The sequence below is a fragment of the Mya arenaria genome, chromosome 8 (assembly GCF_026914265.1).
Source record: "Mya arenaria isolate MELC-2E11 chromosome 8, ASM2691426v1".
Lineage (NCBI taxonomy): Eukaryota > Metazoa > Mollusca > Bivalvia > Myida > Myidae > Mya > Mya arenaria.
The window spans coordinates 16217232-16237131 of record NC_069129.1 but is presented as its reverse complement, the minus strand read 5'-3'; the positions used below and the strand labels follow the sequence as shown (position 1 = coordinate 16237131).

General features: G+C 35.7%; 1 protein-coding gene across 7 annotated transcripts in view; it reads left to right on the top strand.

Annotated features, from left to right (window-relative positions):
* The window catches only part of LOC128243544 (deoxynucleoside triphosphate triphosphohydrolase SAMHD1-like), a 39420-nt gene that overhangs the window by 5541 nt on the left and 13979 nt on the right, over positions 1 to 19900 (top strand). For 2 of the 7 annotated variants that reach the window (XM_052961374.1, XM_052961375.1), the window contains exons 2-10: positions 8102 to 8358; positions 8682 to 8748; positions 9069 to 9150; positions 13284 to 13444; positions 14537 to 14652; positions 15325 to 15395; positions 16018 to 16161; positions 16387 to 16434; positions 19128 to 19292. In XM_052961374.1, the coding sequence (XP_052817334.1) occupies positions 8127 to 8358; positions 8682 to 8748; positions 9069 to 9150; positions 13284 to 13444; positions 14537 to 14652; positions 15325 to 15395; positions 16018 to 16161; positions 16387 to 16434; positions 19128 to 19292 (1086 nt within the window). In that variant the 5' untranslated portion in view covers positions 8102 to 8126. Of the gene's footprint in view, positions 1 to 1562; positions 1582 to 2710; positions 2730 to 2784; positions 2899 to 5061; positions 5153 to 5527; positions 5639 to 8101; positions 8359 to 8681; positions 8749 to 9068; positions 9151 to 13283; positions 13445 to 14536; positions 14653 to 15324; positions 15396 to 16017; positions 16162 to 16386; positions 16435 to 19127; positions 19293 to 19900 lie in introns of those variants that run through there. The other 5 variants (XM_052961377.1, XM_052961378.1, XM_052961372.1 and 2 more) reach the window with 5 other exon arrangements.

Here is a 19900-nt window from a genome sequence, read left to right as displayed (position 1 = left end):
TTTGCTTTTTTATATGTAAGTTTGATTATTGTTTAATTCAATTTATTATTCAAAATAATATTGAATACCGTAATTCACAAGAGTGCGGACACCATAAATTAATTATTTTTTTCGCTCTCCGAATACATAGAAAATTATCATTTTTACATTTTATTTACATGTTTGTTTAACCTGCCTTTTTTCTTCATGTTTGCTTTTTACCACTTATTAATTTATCCGTAGTAATCAATGGTCATAAACTTATTTATTACGCCTATAAGTGTAAATCCTTCATGAAGTTAATTAAAACACCATTTTATACATGCACTGAACTGAATAAACACATTCTATCGGCTTCAGATCAAAGAGTCACACTGTGTGATGCCACATAACTTACAGGTACCGGTACTCATATGTACCAGACAACGCGAAAACTTTTTCTTCTTCACAGGACATTGCGACAGGTAAACACCTTAAGTTTACCTGTCGCAACAAATTTTTACCTGTCGCAATGTTACAAACAGTATTCGGTTACATCAGCTTAAACCTTGATTTTAAGCCTCTTTTTTAAATAAGTTTTGTAAATCCCCATTATAACAGGTTTAGATCTTTTTGGTTAGACTTGTCTTACAGTTCTATAATAAATTACAAAAAAGCTAAATATCATGTAAAAAATCAATATTCGGATCTTATGTCATAATTTTTTTCTTCCCTTGCCTCCCAAAAAAAACCCCTCATATCTGGTTCGTCTACCCATGGAACAGCTAGATCTTACTCTTTTAATTCATCTTTAAATTAAAGATACAGCACGGTTATAAAATGTAACGAATTGTACTACAAGTCAAACTCAGGCACAACATTTATGCAAAAACGAAAGTAGATTTCTTGTTATTGGCAAAGTTAAACAGAGCGGAAAGAAAGTCAGCTCGGTATATTAATCATCATATCTAAATTAAAACGATTGCCGGGAACCACTTCGCCGAAAATAAATACATACGGAATTTTGTAATTTCCGAACATTTCCGTAAAATAAAAGTATAAGAGTACGAGCTGAAATCGGAACCTTACGCGTTTTATCGGCTTTTACGGAAACATGTCGAAACGGGGTTTACAAATAGTGATACACGGATTAACACGCTGAATAATCATGATATAATAGTTAAAAATAACTCTGAACATTTATTTAGAAACTGAAAGTAAATTTTCCGAAAATTAAACGGTGCTGACTGTAATTTTTCACCGGACATTGTGACCGACCAAAACAAAAGTTTCGCCGGTCAAAATGGAAATATACCGGACATGTCCGACTGTCCGACGGACATTCGCATAGTCTGATGTACATGCTCTGTATTGAAAATAACCACAAGAGCCATGCCAGTAGAGCATTATTTAGGCCCTCTTGGGCCTCTTGTTATTACATTGTAGACAACTCCAGTTTATTTGTCATATATGGGATGTGATACATCAGTAAGTAAAATTCAATGCGTTGATCACAACGATATCAATTCTATGTAAGTTTTTGAAAATTTTCTTTTTTTCTTGCAGTGGTATCACATGACCCGTGACCTTTGGGGTCAAGGTCACAACATCCTTCTAAAATAAGTATGTATTGCTATATCAGCCTCAATGGTGTCTGGTCCATGTCTTTTGTTCATTCTTAACTGTTAATGTAATTATTATGAAATATGACAAAATTGATTCTTCAACTTAAAAGTACAAGTATGCAAAATCAAATGAAATGTTCTGAAAGTCAAAAACGGGTGAAAATATGATGTACAGTTCCGTTCTCAGAAATACCATAATAAGATTTCTGGAATAAATTACTTCTTAACTATTTTTAGAAATTCCAGAGAAATTCTGGGAAACCAAGCCAATTTTTCATCCAATAAACAAGTTCTGTTATTGGAATTACCTAAAAGTATAATAAAATGGAAAATACGCAAGGGTTTGTCATTTTTATGTAATAAACTGTTTAACATGTAACATATATTTGGTTGAAAAGAACACATTGAATTAAATAAGTAATATAAAAAATATATATATGCATGTTTTGATTTCTTTTCATTTTATTGGAAAATGCATAATTTAGATTTTGAATGGTTTGACCTGGAGTCAGTAACTGTGATACTATAGTCATGGTTATTGGAACAATTAAAATTTCCATAAACTTGCGAGTTGATTTTAATAACTTTAGGAATGAGCATAACAACAAAACACATACATAATAATTTCACATCAGTTGCAAAATGATGCACACTGCATTTTAAAGTACAAGTAAGCTTTACAAAAAGATGTATATACTACTTATTGGAAGTAACATTAGTGACATTGATTTTGGATATTTTTCCACCAATGATTGTCGCTCACATTACATTGTCTGCAATGAGTTACTTGATAATCATTTTATCTCTACTTTAAGCCCTAGTCTTTGTGTGTTTGATTTAGAGTCCCAAAGCTGTTTATTCAATAATTCCACAGCTGCAAACAAGATGATATATGAGGGGAGACATGTTTGTGTGGCAGGTAACTCTTGGCACTAGCAATGCTTTTCCTACCTGGTATCTGAAGTGTGTTCATAACAAGAAATCAATATATATGTAGTGGTGGAGTATATTAAGTGCCAATAAAATATTAAGTGTTTTCAGAAAAACATTGTCATCATAAAAATATTTTAACTGGTGAAATGTTATGTGGTGCAGAATAAATGACTTCAAGCTTTCAGAAAACCAAGATAAAATTCCTTAAGATTGGTAATCTCTTTGGAGAGGAACATAATTTATAATCACTTCTCAGTTTTAGAAAAACCAGAGATTTGGGACACATTGAGCCATTTTATTCAGTTAACAAATTGATTGATTGGCATTGCTACTGTTAGTATTGTTTAATATACAGTATAAGAAAAATGGAAAATAAGCAAGGGTTTGTCATTTTTATTAAATAATAAACTGTTTAAACTTTAAGTGAACAGAATATATTTGGTTAAAAAGAGCATTGTAAAAACTAATATAAGTATGCATGTTTTGGTTTTTCATTTTAACCGTAAAAGCATTAATTTATCACTAGATTAGATTCAGTTCTGCATGCAGGCTTTGGGTGAAATTTGCGCAGCCTGGTGTCACTTACATAATATCCTGGTTTACTCAAAATCTGGATTTTATGTAGCAGGGTTTTTAATGTTTGGAATGTCAATCACTCCATATTTTTGGAAAATCCAGAGAAAAATTAATGGTAATGAAGCTCTTTCATTCAATAAACAAACTGACTGTTGGACGTTTTTTTGTTGCTTAAATATATGCAAAAATGGAAAGTAAGAATGGGTTTGTCATTTTTATGAAATTATATAACTATTCAACGTTTAATTAAATAACTAATGTATAAAAGGTCATTGTAATTGATTTAAAAAAACAAACATATGCATGTTTTGATTTTTAGCTCACCAGTGAGCACAAAGTGCTCAATGCGAACTATTGTGATAGAATAATTGTCCATTGTCCGTCCATCGGTTTCCTTTAATTAAACAACTTCTTCTCCCAAACCACTGGGACAATTTCAACCAAACTTCACAGGAATGTTCCTTAGATGGTCCTCTTCCAGATTTCTTCAATAAAACTGATTCCATGCAGAACTCTGGTTGCCATGGTTACCAAAAGGAAAAAATTGGAAAATCTCAGAAACCGCTGGCCGATTTCCAAATAATTTCACAGAAATGTTCCTTAGGTGACCCTCCATCAAATTACTTCACCCCATGTTGTCTTTTAAAAAAACATGGTCGCTTAAGGGGGCTACCTTTTACTATATATGTATGGAAAACTTTGAAAATCTTTTCCTCAAAATCCGCTGGCTCGATTCTAAAATAATTCCAAAGGAATGATCCTTAGTTGACCCCTCCACTGGCAATCACTGGCGCTATTGGCAATAAAACACTGCGGAAAACGAGCCACTCATTGAACTCGGATTTTAGCTAGGAAAGCAGGTTACATATTAGGCAAAAGTCCACAATGTATTTGTAAAACCTTGGAAGTTACCGAGGAAAGTGGTAGGTCCGCGAGAAGTGGACTGTACATCATATACATTTTTTTTTACTAGTCTGGCATTTAATATTGTTTTTCTAACCTTTTTAGCACTTATATGTAGCACTTTTATATAAGTATTATATAGCTAATGAAATATAATAAAACTATGAGGTCCAGTTATCATTTAAAGTTATTGTAATATTCAATATATACATGTATATGGTATTATCTGGTATCTAGTGCCTTTAAGAACACTTCATTCAAACAGATAGTGATACTTATCTCCAATACTACCGTTAGTTTGTCAAAATGGACACTTCCTTGAAAATACATCAAGTCCGGTCTAGCTACCGGTCTTGATTGAAAGCGATGATTCTTGTTCGAAACTCAACCAATACCTTTAATAAACTGTAAGGTTAACTCTCAATTCCAAAATCTTTTTTGAACAATCTATAATTATCATATTCACTAGAAATATTAATAGTGCTATCAACCATTCATTCAAAATGAAATCAGTGAGTTTCTGTTTAACATTCCAGGTCAATCGAACGTAATAATGTGAATCCCATACACTAATAAGACCACATTTTATAATCTTATATGTTTGACAATTGAAGTCCAAAAAAGATAATTTGTAGTATACTTACATCAGATATAAATTAAGGTAACATAATGGTGTACATAGTTGTTGCTAATTTGGTGCAAGGTTTATCCAATAAGAAGTATATATAGTTCAGAAACTCTATGTCAGTTGATAGAAAGTTGAAACAGATGGTTAATTATGTTTCCCCTTCATCTAAAGGAAGAATATCTGAAGGTGGAATCTCTGAAGGTGGAATCAGTCTCAAATCATAATCAACCATTAGTAATAAATGGTCAAGATATTTGCTCAGTTTTCTATTATATACTAAGCAACAGATTGTTTTCAGAAAACCAATGACTCATGCTCGCCATCATATTTTAACAATGAAGGTATGTATTGGTGCTGCATAAATACCTGCAAGATTTCAGAAAACCATGATTAGATTCATAGAATTGATCACTTCTCATTTTTAGAAAATCCAGAGAAATTTGGGTACATTGAGCCATTTCATTCAGTAAATTGAAGTTGTGTTATCGGCATTACCTTAAAGTATAAGAAAAATGGAAAATAAGCGAGGGTTTGTCTTTTTTTATGAAAAATAAATGGTTTAATTGAATAGAATATAAAAGAGCATTGTAATAACTTAGAATTATACATGTTTTTTTTTTTTTTTCATTTTATACTCAAAAGCATTATTCAGATCTTAATTTGTAGTCTGCAGGCTGTGGATGAAAAAATAATGCGCACAAGCCACAAAACCTTATGCCAGTAACATTATATCTGACGTGCAGGTTTACTAAAATTCTTGGTACTGTGTAGCAGGCCCGCTTTCAATGTATGGAATAAATCACTCCATACTTGTGGAGATTCCAGAGAAAATAGTTATAATTTGGATATAGTGTTAGCCAACAGGCCTTATCCAGATGAACATGTCATTTCAGATATATTCAAAATCAGTATTGGCTTACAAATTTAAGCATAAAAGTATGGAATATTTATGATTGTTTAAAATTATCATAAAGTAAACATTATCATAAAGTGAAAGCAAGTAAAAGCTGAAATGGTAAGAAAGATCAAGGTTTATAATGACATTCATATCTAGGATGTTGATGTTTAACTCTGACTTAACCAGGTTTTTTGGAATGTTGTGACTTTCTCAGGTTTTTTGGAATGTTATACAAAGTTCATATAAATACTAAACATATAAAAAGCTAAGCCTAAAAGCATGGTAATAAATATTCTTTGGTATTTTTATGCCTCCAAAAGTGGGCATATTAAAATTGCTCTGTCCATCAATCCATCTATCAGGTTTTATGTCTCTGGGTCCCTTCGTAAAAATCTTAAGTAATTTCTTAACTAAATTTATTTTCTTAAGTTAAGTATCTCACTTATAATTGCTTCGTAATACTTTATTTACATTGATTTGATTCAAAATACATACTTTTATGTAAAAAAAATTTTTTTATACTTTTTCTTAAATTTGACTACGAAAATCTAGGACTTAGGAAATTGACTTCGGTTAAGAAATGACTTAAGATGTTTTATGAATACCACCCCTGTGCTGTATTTTTGTCATGCACTGAGGGATTTTGTTATAAATTGGCACCTATGTTGTGTACTTCAAATGGGGGTAATTGTGGCATCCAAGACCCACATCCCCACCTCAAAGTTAAAGCTCACACCTAGAGTTTCATCATAATGGAATGCTGCATATATTCACATCGAGTATTGTTGGTCGTGTCTGGCTATAACTTTTGTTATTCAAGAAGGGAATTAAAAAGTACTAATGGCGCATGTGTTTGATACATTATAAGACTATGTGTCACTTGCAAGACCCACATCATTACCTTAAAGGTCAAGGTCACTCTTAAAGGTTTATCATTATGGAATGCTGCTTTAGTCGGTGGTCTCTTTGCAGTAATTTTGTCATGCACGGAGGGTCAGGGGAAGAGCGGGGACTTTGACTTTCGGTCCAGCCAAGCCCGGGTGAAATCCCGGCCTTGCGGTGACACACTGCTGGTAAAATCCCTGCCAAATGCCCTTGCACCCTAGAGCCATTCTAGGTAAGGCCTTTTTCCCCACTATTTTTGGCGTAAAATCAAAACCACCGCATTCATTTGGCACTGCCGAGCCACCTGGAAGGTAAAATCGGCCCATTCCACCTGCTATCCCTGGTATACCTGGGGCCTGGGGGCGGGTGGCATGGTTACAATTGACTGGTGCATAACCGTCATGGTTTCTGGCATATGTACATATATGAACATGTGTATTTCATGTTTGCTCTTCCTGAACATAACCATTCTAGTAATCCATTGGACTGGATGCCATCTCGGGGACATTTGTTACTAACTGTGACAGCTCTTGTTTAACATTCAATTATAAACAAATAAATATCATACAATAAGGTTCTGGTTTAAGTGTTATCTATACACAACAATGAGAAACAAAAGTTGGTTCAACAATATGAAAACAAACAACATCAGATGTGCATCAGATTTGTGTTTGGCAGACTTCATTTTAATTTTTGAATGGATTTAATGAAACAGCCATATTGCGGAAACTTGAGAAGAATACAGATAAGACATGTAATGTACAAATTGTGCATTATTTGGATAATTTATATTTGAGACAATTAAAATAAATCTTTTTTCTTAATCTGCTGGCAATTTTGCCAGAAAATAAATTTTCAGTTTATATTATATATATATATAATAATCCAGATTTTTTTTTTTTAATGGGATGCTTAAAAATAAATGGCATATTTTGAAATTATTTATATTTTTTTTAGTTTTTGCTGAACTTTTAATTTTGCACGAGCAAGAACCATCCAGAATTTTGTGATTATTTTTGTTCCCTAGGCATAAATTAATAAAAAAAGAAAGAATACATGCATTTTTAACTCTTAACACATACTGTACAAATATGTGAAATGGTCCACTGTAGGCGGCGGATGTGCGTTCATAGTATAACATTACATTACAAACGGAAGTACGTTCATAGTATGTATGTTAACTTGGTTGGTAATATGCAAATAAGCAAAGCCTGGGTTCTGTGTGGATAGAGAATTTACTGTGTATAAAGACCAGCGGACCCCTTCAGGGTCGAGCATGTCTTTCTCTGAAGGGATCAGTGAGTGTTGGCAAGTTATTTGACGTCGCACGTTACATATGTTTAAATACAATGATTATAGGTTCTTAAAATGCTTCAAACCAAGGACCTTAAAGGGGGTGACCTCTACCATTTAAGGGACCTAACTTGGCCCCTTAGACCCTAACATCTGTTGAAGATCAATTATTTTGCTTTCTGCCATTTTCACCCATCATTTTGGCATAGATTTTTAACGGCTTTTCACTAAGGCCAAATTAAACAAAAAAAAGATTGGGGAGGGGGTTGTGTTCTCAAAGTGGCAGAAGGAAAACAATAAGGCCTCTAATGAAAAAAAACTAACTATGCAGCCATTAACCATGACTTACATGTACCCTGTAATATATTGATTAAAATATTTTGTATCTGTTCTATTTTACAGGTCATCAAACCCAAAGAAAGAAGCAATGGGCTCGTGGCCACCTCCGGTTGATGATGAATTTATTGGTTCGCAAGAGTCTGAATATGACGGATACTCCCCTCCTTCAAAGCGGATCTGTTACAATGCTGTGAATGGAAACACCAATCAGAACAACTGTGCCTGGTCACATGACACAGACTGGTTGCAATGGGACAAGGATGAAGTTGCAGAACGTCTCAATCAAGCTGGGCTAATGGATGTGGCCGCAGTGTTTAAAAGTAAAAAAAATGAAGATTTATTCCCCTTATACTAGATTATTTTGAAAACATGTCTGTTGTGGGTATGAATATTAAAAGTATGTACTAAAACTCCCTGCTCTGGTATAATTCTATATGTTTTCATGATCGTTTTAATAGGAGTAAAATTGATAAAATAATACTTAATAGCAGCAAATTTGTTCATATTTTATTGGTAAATCAAAGACAATCATTCAGTATTACTATACATGTCGGTTGAAAATTGTCTTTGACCTTATTTAGAATATTTTTGATAGGTCCAGTTGCAATGTTCTTGTATATTTCATGAGTATTTCGTACTTCAGAGGAATGTATAGTGGGAGAGATTTTGCCAAGAATTAAAGACAAGCATTTAGACGAAATGGGTATTAGGTATACATGTTTATTTTTAGCTACCATCACATATCTGATTAAAAAAATAAATATGTATAGAAAAAAATGTTTCAGTATACAAAGAGAGATTTGTAATTTATCTTGGATTAATATTGAATTCTATATCATGAGTGATCAAGGAACAATATAAGACTGGCGTACAGTGTAGTTTGAAATAAAAAAAATGACTAAGAGTAAAAAGTCTTTAACAAAAAATATCCTATTACAGACATAGAGCACATTCAGGTAGACATTAGTTATTGTCTAAATGACCAAACTAATGATATGTGTTAAATTTTAAATTTCTCTCATGATTAAAGGCCACTTGGGAATAAACTTCGAGTACAGAAGTTTATTGAGGACGTAACTAGACAGACATTGCAGAAAGATTTGAGAAACAAGGTTAGTTGTGCCTCCTTCAAGTATAGGAAATCTTGAACACGCAAGGTTAGTTGTGCCTCCCTCATGTATAGGAACTCTTGAACACACAAGGTTAGTTGTGCCTCCCTCATGTATAGGAACTCTTGAACACACAAGGTTAGTTGTGTCTCCCTCATGTATAGGAACTCTTGAACACACAAGGTTAGTTGTGCCTCCCTCAGGTATAGGAACAGTTGTACACACAAGGTTAGTTATGCCTCCCTCAGGTATAGGAACATTTGTACACACAAGGTTAGTTATGCCTCCCTCAGGTATAGGAACTCTTGTACACACAAGGTTAGTTATGCCTCTCTCAGGTATAGGAACTCTTGTACACACAAGGTTAGTTATGCCTCCCTCAGGTATAGGAACTGTACACACAAGGTTAGTTGTGCCTCCCTCAGGTATAGGAACTGTACACACAAGGTTAGTTATGCCCCTCAGGTATAGGAACGCTTGTACACACACGGTTAGTTGTGCCTCCCTCAGGTATAGGAACTGTACACACAAGGTTAGTTATGCCTCCCTCAGGTATAGGAACAGTTGTACACACAAGGTTAGTTATGCCTCCCTCAGGTATAGGAACTCTTGTACACACAAGGTTAGTTATGCCTCCCTCAGGTATAGGAACTCTTGAACACACAAGGTTAGTTATGCCTCCCTCAGGTATAGGAACTCTTGAACACACAAGGTTAGTTGTGCCTCCCTCAGGTATAGGAACTGTACACACAAGGTTAGTTATGCCTCCCTCAGGTATAGGAACAGTTGTACACACAAGTTTAGTTATGCCTCCCTCAGGTATAGGAACTCTTGAGCACACAAGGTTAGTTATGCCTCCCTCAGGTATAGGAACAGTTGTACACACAAGGTTAGTTATGCCTCCCTCAGGTATAGGAACTGTACACACAAGGTTAGTTATGCCTCCCTCAGGTATAGGAACTCTTGAACACACAAGGTTAGTTATGCCTCCCTCATGTATAGGAACTCTTGAACACACAAAGTTAGTTGTGCCTCCCTCAGGTATAGGAACTCTTGAACACACAAAGTTAGTTGTGCCTCCCTCAGGTATAGGAACTCTTGTACACACAAGGTTAGTTATGCCTCCCTCAGGTATAGGAACTCTTGAACACACAAGGTTAGTTATGCCTCCCTCAGGTATAGGAACTGTACACACAAGGTTAGTTATGCCTCCCTCAGGTATAGGAACTCTTGAACACACAAGGTTAGTTGTGTCTCCCTCATGTATAGGAACTCTTGAACACACAAGGTTAGTTGTGCCTCCCTCAGGTATAGGAACTGTACACACAAGGTTAGTTATGCCTCCCTCAGGTATAGGAACTCTTGTACACACAAGGTTAGTTATGCCTCCCTCAGGTATAGGAACTCTTGTACACACAAGGTTAGTTATGCCTCTCTCAGGTATAGGAACATTTGTACACACAAGGTTAGTTATGCCTCTCTCAGGTATAGGAACATTTGTACACACAAGGTTAGTTATGCCTCCCTCAGGTATAGGAACTCTTGAACACACAAGGTTAGTTATGCCTCTCTCAGGTATAGGAACTCTTGTACACACAAGGTTAGTTATGCCTCCCTCAGGTATAGGAACTCTTGTACACACAAGGTTAGTTATGCCTCCCTCAGGTATAGGAACTCTTGTACACACAAGGTTAGTTATGCCTCCCTCAGGTATAGGAACTCTTGTACACACAAGGTTAGTTATGCCTCCCTCAGGTATAGGAACTCTTGTACACACAAGGTTAGTTATGCCTCCCTCAGGTATAGGAACTCTTGTACACACAAGGTTAGTTATGCCTCTCTCAGGTATAGGAACTCTTGTACACACAAGGTTAGTTATGCCTCTCTCAGGTATAGGAACATTTGTACACACAAGGTTAGTTATGCCTCTCTCAGGTATAGGAACTCTTGTACACACAAGGTTAGTTATGCCTCCCTCAGGTATAGGAACTCTTGTACACACAAGGTTAGTTATGCCTCCCTCAGGTATAGGAACTCTTGTACACACAAGGTTAGTTATGCCTCCCTCAGGTATAGGAACTCTTGAGCACACAAGGTTAGTTATGCCTCCCTCAGGTATAGGAACTCTTGTACACACAAGGTTAGTTATGCCTCCCTCAGGTATAGGAACTCTTGAGCACACAAGGTTAGTTATGCCTCCTTCAAGTATAGGAAATCTTGGACACAAGGTTAGTTGTGCCTCCCTCAAGTATAGGAACTCTTGAGCACACAAGGTTAGTTATGCCTCCCTCAGGTATAGGAACTCTTGAACACACAAGGTTAGTTGTGCCTCCTTCAAGTATAGGAAATCTTGGACACACAAGGTTAGTTGTGCCTCCCTCAGGTATAGGAACTCTTGAGCACACAAGGTTAGTTATGCCTCCCTCAGGTATAGGAACTCTTGAACACACAAGGTTAGTTATGCCTCCCTCAGGTATAGGAACTCTTGAACACACAAGGTTAGTTATGCCTCCCTCAGGTATAGGAACTCTTGTACACACAAGGTTAGTTGTGCCTCCCTCATGTATAGGAACTCTTGTACACACAAGGTTAGTTATGCCTCCCTCAGGTATAGGAACTCTTGAGCACACAAGGTTAGTTATGCCTCCCTCAGGTATAGGAACTCTTGAACACACAAGGTTAGTTGTGCCTCCCTCAGGTATAGGAACTGTACACACAAGGTTAGTTATGCCTCCCTCAGGTATAGGAACTCTTGTACACACAAGGTTAGTTATGCCTCCCTCAGGTATAGGAATACTATGCGCCTGAGGAGATAGCAGAAAATCATTATTTCTTGTCCAGAAGATATTTGTTTTTATTCTTATTTACTTTGTAAGTCGCATTAAGTTCTTACCAGCAATTTATTTGTGTGTACAATGTAGCTTATAATTGTATGATATGAATTTTTGGTAAAAAAAAGCTTATGATATTTTTGGGAATTTTCCTCAAAAAACGAATCAAGAGGGCCTTCAACCATGGCCATGAACTTTGAATGCGTGTTTGACCCAAGTCACTTTTAATTGTTATTTTCTGAAAAATCTTCAAATGATAACATGGCCTTCAGGTGTAATGTATTATCAATGTTTATAATATATCAAATTAAAATGCCATTATTCAGTCACGATATAATTAAACATTGTCAACAAGGGCAAAAGTCACATTCTTATATGCATGGGCAAATATGACTGCATTTCTTGTGGTAAGCTAACTTTGTTTTAAAAATATATCAAAATGTTTTATTGGAATTGTATCTGAAAAACAATAAAAGAAATTTACTGAAGCCATCACAATGGATTGAAATTTTTATTCAAACAAACTCAATTTTAGTGTAGATTCTTATCAGGTGTCAGCAGAGTTAACCCCTCCGAGGAACACTGCATTTGTTATTCTTCGGTCGAATGATTACTTTCGTAGGGTCTTAAATCAAAACTCCCTGAAACAGACAGTGGATAAATTCATTGTCATGGCAGCCATAGTGAAACTTGCGGAGGGAAATGGAAGGTGGGTGGGTCTAACTCGTTGAGTGATCCTCTTGAATTACGAATAAATTCAAATATATTCAAGTATATTGTATACTATGTAAGAGGGCCTCATCTTATCTTCAAGCTTAACATACAAGAGCTTTTTATCCCCCATCATTTTTTCCGGATCATAACTTGAAAAGTCTTTGAGATATTGACATATACAAATAGATCTTTATATTATTATTGAGGAGAAGAGCTGTGGACAGGAACCATATCTTTGAGTATAGTATTTTTTTAGTTATTGCCTTTAAGTTTAAAAATGGAGGGAGAAAGTATAAAGAGATATTTGAAATGTATGTAATGGCACTTAAACAGTCTCACAATTGAGCTAGCTTTTAAAGTGGCACTGTCGACAGTCCACTTGCAAAGCAAGGGGTCATCGTTTTGATCCCCAGGTGAGGCACATAGCTATGTTGTACGTATACATTAACTTGTATACATGTACATGTGCTTTGAAACGAAGTGTTTAATAGTTCTGTAAGGGCCAGGCTTATTTTAAATGCATATGATCTTTTGCAGTCATTGTACAAGTGTCATAATTACTTATACTCTGTTTCATATGTTTTCTTATAGGTTTTCAACGACCCAATTCACGGCCATATAGAACTCCATCCACTGTGTGTTAAAATCATCGACACTCCGGAATTCCAGCGTCTCCGATTCTTAAAGCAGCTCGGCACCTGCTATTTTGTATATCCAGGGGCATCCCACAACAGATTTGAACACAGTTTGGGGTGAGCAATCATATTTATACCCCTGTAGTTGAATGATTGGTCTGTCCAGGGCTATTTCTGCCCATTTTGGGAAAAAGACCCTTAATATTTTGGGGAAATTAGCTTCGCAAAAAAGCCGAAAATTGGAAAATTTTACAGATAAAAAAACAAGCTGTCTAGTCTCCTGTGAATTAATTAATATTAGTCTTTTCCCATTTTAAAGACCCAAAATGGCTGAAATATCAATCCTTTGGGAGTAAAAATATATAGCAATAAATCATGACAGATAATATTTTATACTGATCTCTGAATGTGATGCATGAAAATCAATGATTTCTGAATTCAATTACGTCAAAAACTTTACATCAGTGATCACATAATTTATTAGGATGTTGAAAATTCATGAACCAGTACAGGTAAAAAGACTTCCATAATGTACTATAGAAAAAGCCATGCTGTCCATTGCAATATTCCTTCTACTTGAAAACTACAGGTATATATATATATATTTGGTTTCTGGCAGATATCTTATGACAGGTACAATGGATTTAAAAAAACTGATTTGAACATTTGTTTAACACTATAAAATACTGGTCAAGTTCTACATTGGTTACAATCCTGAAATGTTTGAAGAAATTATGGCTTCTTTTCAAGGATATACATGTAGTTTGCATTTCCTGTGTCCAGTCTTCATGGGGGATATTCGTCACTCCTGTGACAGATTAAGTCTTAATTTTATTTTTATGAATTGTAAGATCGTACTGACCATAAAGATCTGTACAAATATAAGTAGGGTTTTAGCAAAAGAGTTATGACCTTTTTTGGTGGCACCATTCTGACCTTACAGAGACCAGCATGTGCACTGTTCTGCCTTCATAAAACTCAATGCTTGAAGTAATCACATAGTTATTTTGTTTTTGTCGAGGCCGCTTGCATTGAGCTTGACAAAGCTGTCACTATGGCGGTTCAGAGTATGTGTATGCCATATTACCACTTAAGATAAAATATAAGAACACTTCTTAGGTTGCTTCAGTAATACTGCTGTATGTATATCTTAAAACTATCTTACAACCCCAAATAATTAAACAAGAACAATAATGTATATTTTTTCAGGGTATGTCATTTAGCGGGAAGATTGGTGCGCGCGTTACAAAATCGGCAGCCAGAACTGAAAATCACGGACACTGACATACTCTGTGTGGAAATAGCAGGACTTTGTCATGACCTTGGTAATATTTCAATGCTTAAAGCTCATTTATTTTTCCAAGAATTAAAAGTTGAGCTATTTTCATAGTCTTGGTGTCTCAATAACTCTGGATATTCAAATAAAACTAGGTACATTATTATGTTGACAGAACATCTTGGGCGGTATTCATAAAACATCGTAAATTATTTCCTAACTTAAGTCACTTTCATAACTTTTGTATCTCCTTAGCCATATGAAATACCGGTAAAAAATAAAGGATTTCCAAAATACATTATTTTCATTGACCTAATTGAAAAAATGTACTTTAATGTTAAAAACACTTATACATTTCTTTTAATTTGACAATGGAAAGTTTAAGAATTTGACTTAAGATGGGAAATGACTTAAGAAGTTTTATAAATATGGCCCCTGTTTCCAGAGTCAATATGCACATGTATAACATGCCCATAACTTGGACTTTGAAATTGTTGTGTATTGCCCCTTTTTTCAATTTAATAAAAGGTGGCTGCTGTTGTTTGCACCAGAGCGCTTTAGTTAAAATTTGATGGAGAAAAACATAATCACAAAGTTTTCACAGTGAAAAACCCCAACAGTTTTTGTTTATTTTTTGTTGAATCTAATTTAACAAGTTTGTGAGTGTTTTATTCACTCTTCAAAGTTTTGTGTACCAGGTATCATTTGAATTTGATTTCAGGTCACGGGCCATTTTCACATCTCTTTGATGGAAAATTTATTCCCGCTGTCTTACCGAATTCAGAATGGAAGGTAAAATTGTTTTAAATATAAATGGTTTAACTTGATCGCAGAAAATGATGACCTAATTGAATAAATTTATTCATCTTTTTGATATAATTTATATGTAATTTTGAAAATGCCTTGCACTGATACTTGTATTTGTCTTGACTGACATGTACTGTACACTATACATGTAGGAATTTAGGGAAATTTTATCTGCTTCCAATATGAAAGAATTATTTAAAGATGATAATAGCTAGTATATTTACATTTTCTCATTATCAAAATGATCAATGTATTAATTACATTTTTCGTTCAAATTTTTATATATGGTTTAATTGAGTCCATAAATATCAGGCCCCAGTTGCGCGAAACATCTTGATTCTCTTAAAGCTGCACTCTCACAGAGTGATTGTTTCGACATTTAGAAAAAAATTGTCTGGGAATGAGCCAATTTAGTCGTTTATGTCTAAAAACCAGTGATATAAATCTGCTGACAAAAAATCAGATTGCAGTTTTTCATATCTACGGTTGAAAATTTATGTTTTTTTGCTAAAAGCATTAGTAACGTTTTAGGAAAAATGAGTTTATTGGCATAAACCATCAATTTTCGAATGTAAAAGCATTGACTACACAATAATTTGGATCCCAGCATGAAGAGGCATCAACGAATATGTTTAACTACCTGGTGCGTGAAAACAGCCTGGAACCAGAATTTGATAAATACGGACTCACAGAGCAAGACCGGGTGTTTATCAAGGAACAGATTGCTGGGCCAAGTAAACCAGACCAGGAGGTAAACTGGCAGTAAATTATTAAGCTATAAAATGTAGATGAAGTAAAGTAATCTGGAGTTTATATTCATTTAAATATAATAAAAGATATGTACAATACAACAACAAGTTGTGTAGGTATAGTGCAATCGAAGATTAACACTTTTGTGCTATGTTAGAGTTTTTTTCACTTAATCAACAACCTTATGGACACATATTCATCATACCTGCCTGTTTGAATATTTCAGAACTGGACTCTTGAAGGAAGACCAAAGGATAAGAGTTTTTTATATGAGGTAAAAGAGCTTAAGCAGGGCTTTAATTAAGAGCTTATGCAGGGCTTCCATTAAGGCCTAAAGCACGGCCTTCATTAAGGCCTAAAGCAGGGCTTCCATTAAGGCCTTAAGAAGGGCTTCCATTAAGGGGTGGAGCAGGGCTTTCCATTTAGGCCTTCAGCAGGGTTTCCATTAAGGCCTTCAGCAGGGCTTCCATTTAGCCCTTACATACATGCCATATCCCCCTGGTGGGGGAAAAAATCCCCCAGAATTTCTACCCATCCCCTGGTCCCCCGCCGGGGGATCCATATCCCCTGGAAAAAAAAAAAAAGGTTGACAGTGGAAAGCATCAATAATATTACGAGTGTGAAATTCCATGAAGGACCATGATGACTTAGTCCAAAAATTATTGTTATTTGAATGTATTAGAACTGTATTTATTCTTAAATTATAAATGCAGATATTGCGCAAATTTTCGTCGTGTAAAAATCCCCTGGTGTAATATCAAAATCCCCTGGAATTCAGACCAAAATCCCCTGGGAAGCCCCTCAGAAATATGGCATGTATGCCCTTCAGCAGGGCTTCCATTTAGGCCTTAAGCAGGGCTCCCATTAAGGCCTTAAGCAGAGCTTCCATTTAGGCCTTAAGCAGGGCTTTCCATTTAGGCCTTCAGTAAGGCTTCCATTAAGAGCTTCAGCAGGGCTCCCATTAAGGCCTTCAGCAGGGCTTCCATTAAGAGCTTCAGCAGGGCTCCCATTAAGGCCTTAAGCAGGGCTTCCATTTAGGCCTTAAGCAGGGCTTTCATTAAGAGCTTGAGGAGGGCTTCCATTAAGGGGTTATGCAGGGCTTCAATTAAGGCCTTAAGCAGCGCTTCCATTTAGGCCATAAGCAGAGCTTTCATGAACAGTTTAAACAGGGCTTCAATTGAGTGGTTAAGCAGGGCTTTCATTAAGGCCTTAAGCAGGGCTTCCATTAAGAGCTTAAGCAGGGCTTATACTAAGGCGTTAAGCAAAGCAGGGCTTCCATTGAGGGGTTAAGCAGGGCTTCCATGAAGAGCTTAAGCAGGACTTCCATTAAGGCCTAAAGCAGGGCCTCCATTGAGGTGTAAAGCAAGGCTTCCATTAAGGCCTTAAGTAGGGCTTCCATTAAGGGGTGGAGCAGGGTTTCCATTAAGGGTTTAAGCAGGGTTTCCATTTAGGTCTTAAGCAGGGCTTCCATTTAGGCCTTAAGCAGGGCTTTCATTAAGAGCTTGAGGAGGGCTTCCATTAAGGGGTTATGCAGGGCTTCAATTAAGGCCTTAAGTAGGGCTTCCATTAAGGGGTGGAGCAGGGTTTCCATTAAGGGTTTAAGCAGGGTTTCCATTTAGGTCTTAAGCAGGGCTTCCATTTAGGCCTTAAGCAGCGCTTTCATAAAGTGTTTAAGCTGGGCTTCAATTAAGGGGTTAAGCAGGGCTTTCATAAAGGCCTTAAGCAGGGCTTCCATTAAGAGCTTAAGCAGGGCTTTCACTAAGGCGTTAAGCAAAGCAGGGCTTCCATTAAGGCCTAAAGCAGGGCCTCCATTGAGGTGTAAAGCAAGGGGTTAAGGGTGACTTACATTATGGAATTAAGGGGGACTTTTGTTATGGGGTTAAGCAGGGCTTCCATTGAGGGGTTAAGCAGGGCTTCCATTAAGGGGTTAAGCAGGGCTTCCTTTAAGGGGTTAAGGAGGGCTTCCATTAAGGGGTTAAGCAGGGCTTCCATTTAGGGGTTCAGCAGGGCTTCCATTAAGGGGTTAAGCAGGGCTTCCTTTAATGGGTTAAGGAGGGCTTCCATTAAGGGGTTAAGCAGGCTTCCATTAAGGGGGTAAGGAGGACGTACATTAAGGGGTTAAGGAGGGCTTCCATTAAGGGGTTAAGCAGGGCTTCTATTGAGGGGTTAAGGAGGATTTACATTACAGGGTTAAGAAGGACTTCCATTGAGGGGTAATGCAGGGCTTCCATGAAGGGGTTAAGCAGGCTTTCATGTAAGGGTTAAGTGTTTAGTTATGAATGTTTGTTGGTAGTTGTACTATAACTAGCAATTAATTATGGAGAGTAAAATAATAAAGAATGACATTGTTATTTACGAAATAATGAAAACTAATTGGTACAGTAGAAGATGTCAAAAATCATGGTAATAACTGAATGAGCACCAAAAGCTATTTTTCAAGAGAGCCTAGAGTATATTTTTTTTGGTTTACCTTTTTTTATATGATAATGATATCATAAAAATCCATTGCAAATTTGTCCCTTCTTATGCAAAATCTAGACATACGCATGTATAACAAACATCAATTTTGACTAATAAACCTTTAACTACTTACTAAATAATGCATTCTTGGAAAATATGAATTACTGATAACAAGATTGTAACTGTATATTTAAGCGCAAAAATATTAAATGATTGGTGTATGCAAACAAGATTTACTGTGGTCTACTATAGTCTCATAAGGTAGAAATACAGTGTTTGATGCTCATTTCTTAAATTAAACTTGGTATCCTTCATAAGAACCATTGGTTTTGACATTATTCATCCTTTTTGGAATATTAAAACAGTATTTTTAATTGTGGCAAATCTTATTTTGGAGTAACAGTGCATCTTTAAGTTTTATAAAAACCAGTTTGTAGTTTGTAGCTTTAACCTACTTGCTGACAACTTACATAGTAGTAACATTGTAACAATTCAACATATTTCTAGGTCGTAGCCAACAAGCGGAATGGCATTGATGTTGACAAATGGGACTATTTCGCGCGGGATTGCCACATGCTGGGAATTCGGAACAACTTTGACCATGATCGCTGCATCCACTTTTCCCGCGTGCTTCTCGTAGAAGGGAAGTTACAGATTTGTTACAGATATAAGGTACTGTTGCCCCTAACACAATATCTCAACACATCTGAAAGCTGCACTCTCACAGATGGACCATTTCAACAACTTATTTTATTTGAAAACCAGTAATATAAGACTGCTGACAAAAGATCGGATCGCTGTTTTTCATATATACATTCGAATAACTCTTTTTTCTTAAAGCGTTAACAAAGCTTTTTGCCATAAAACTTTAATTTTCGAATGTTATTGTTAAAGACTTTGATCTGATATTATTTCACCAGTATCATTTCACTGGTTTCTAGATATTTTACCCCAAAATCAATCCAAGACAAAAAATAAAAAAAGTCGTCAAAATGGTTAATCTGTGAGAGTGTAGCTTTAAGTCCGTTATAACAGTATGATGTTAAGCACACAATTTTTGCTTTGGTATTATTTATGTAGTATTAAGCCTAATGAAATCATCTCTTTGTTTATCACGATAATTTAATTTTATTGTGTAAAATCAAGTTTAAGTAAAGAAATGGGCTAAATGGAATAAGATCAATTTTGGACTCTGTGTGGCTGATTAACATATTATGTATGTGATTTTTATTCACTCCGATTGACACCATCTTATCGACAAATGTAGTATACAATCACTT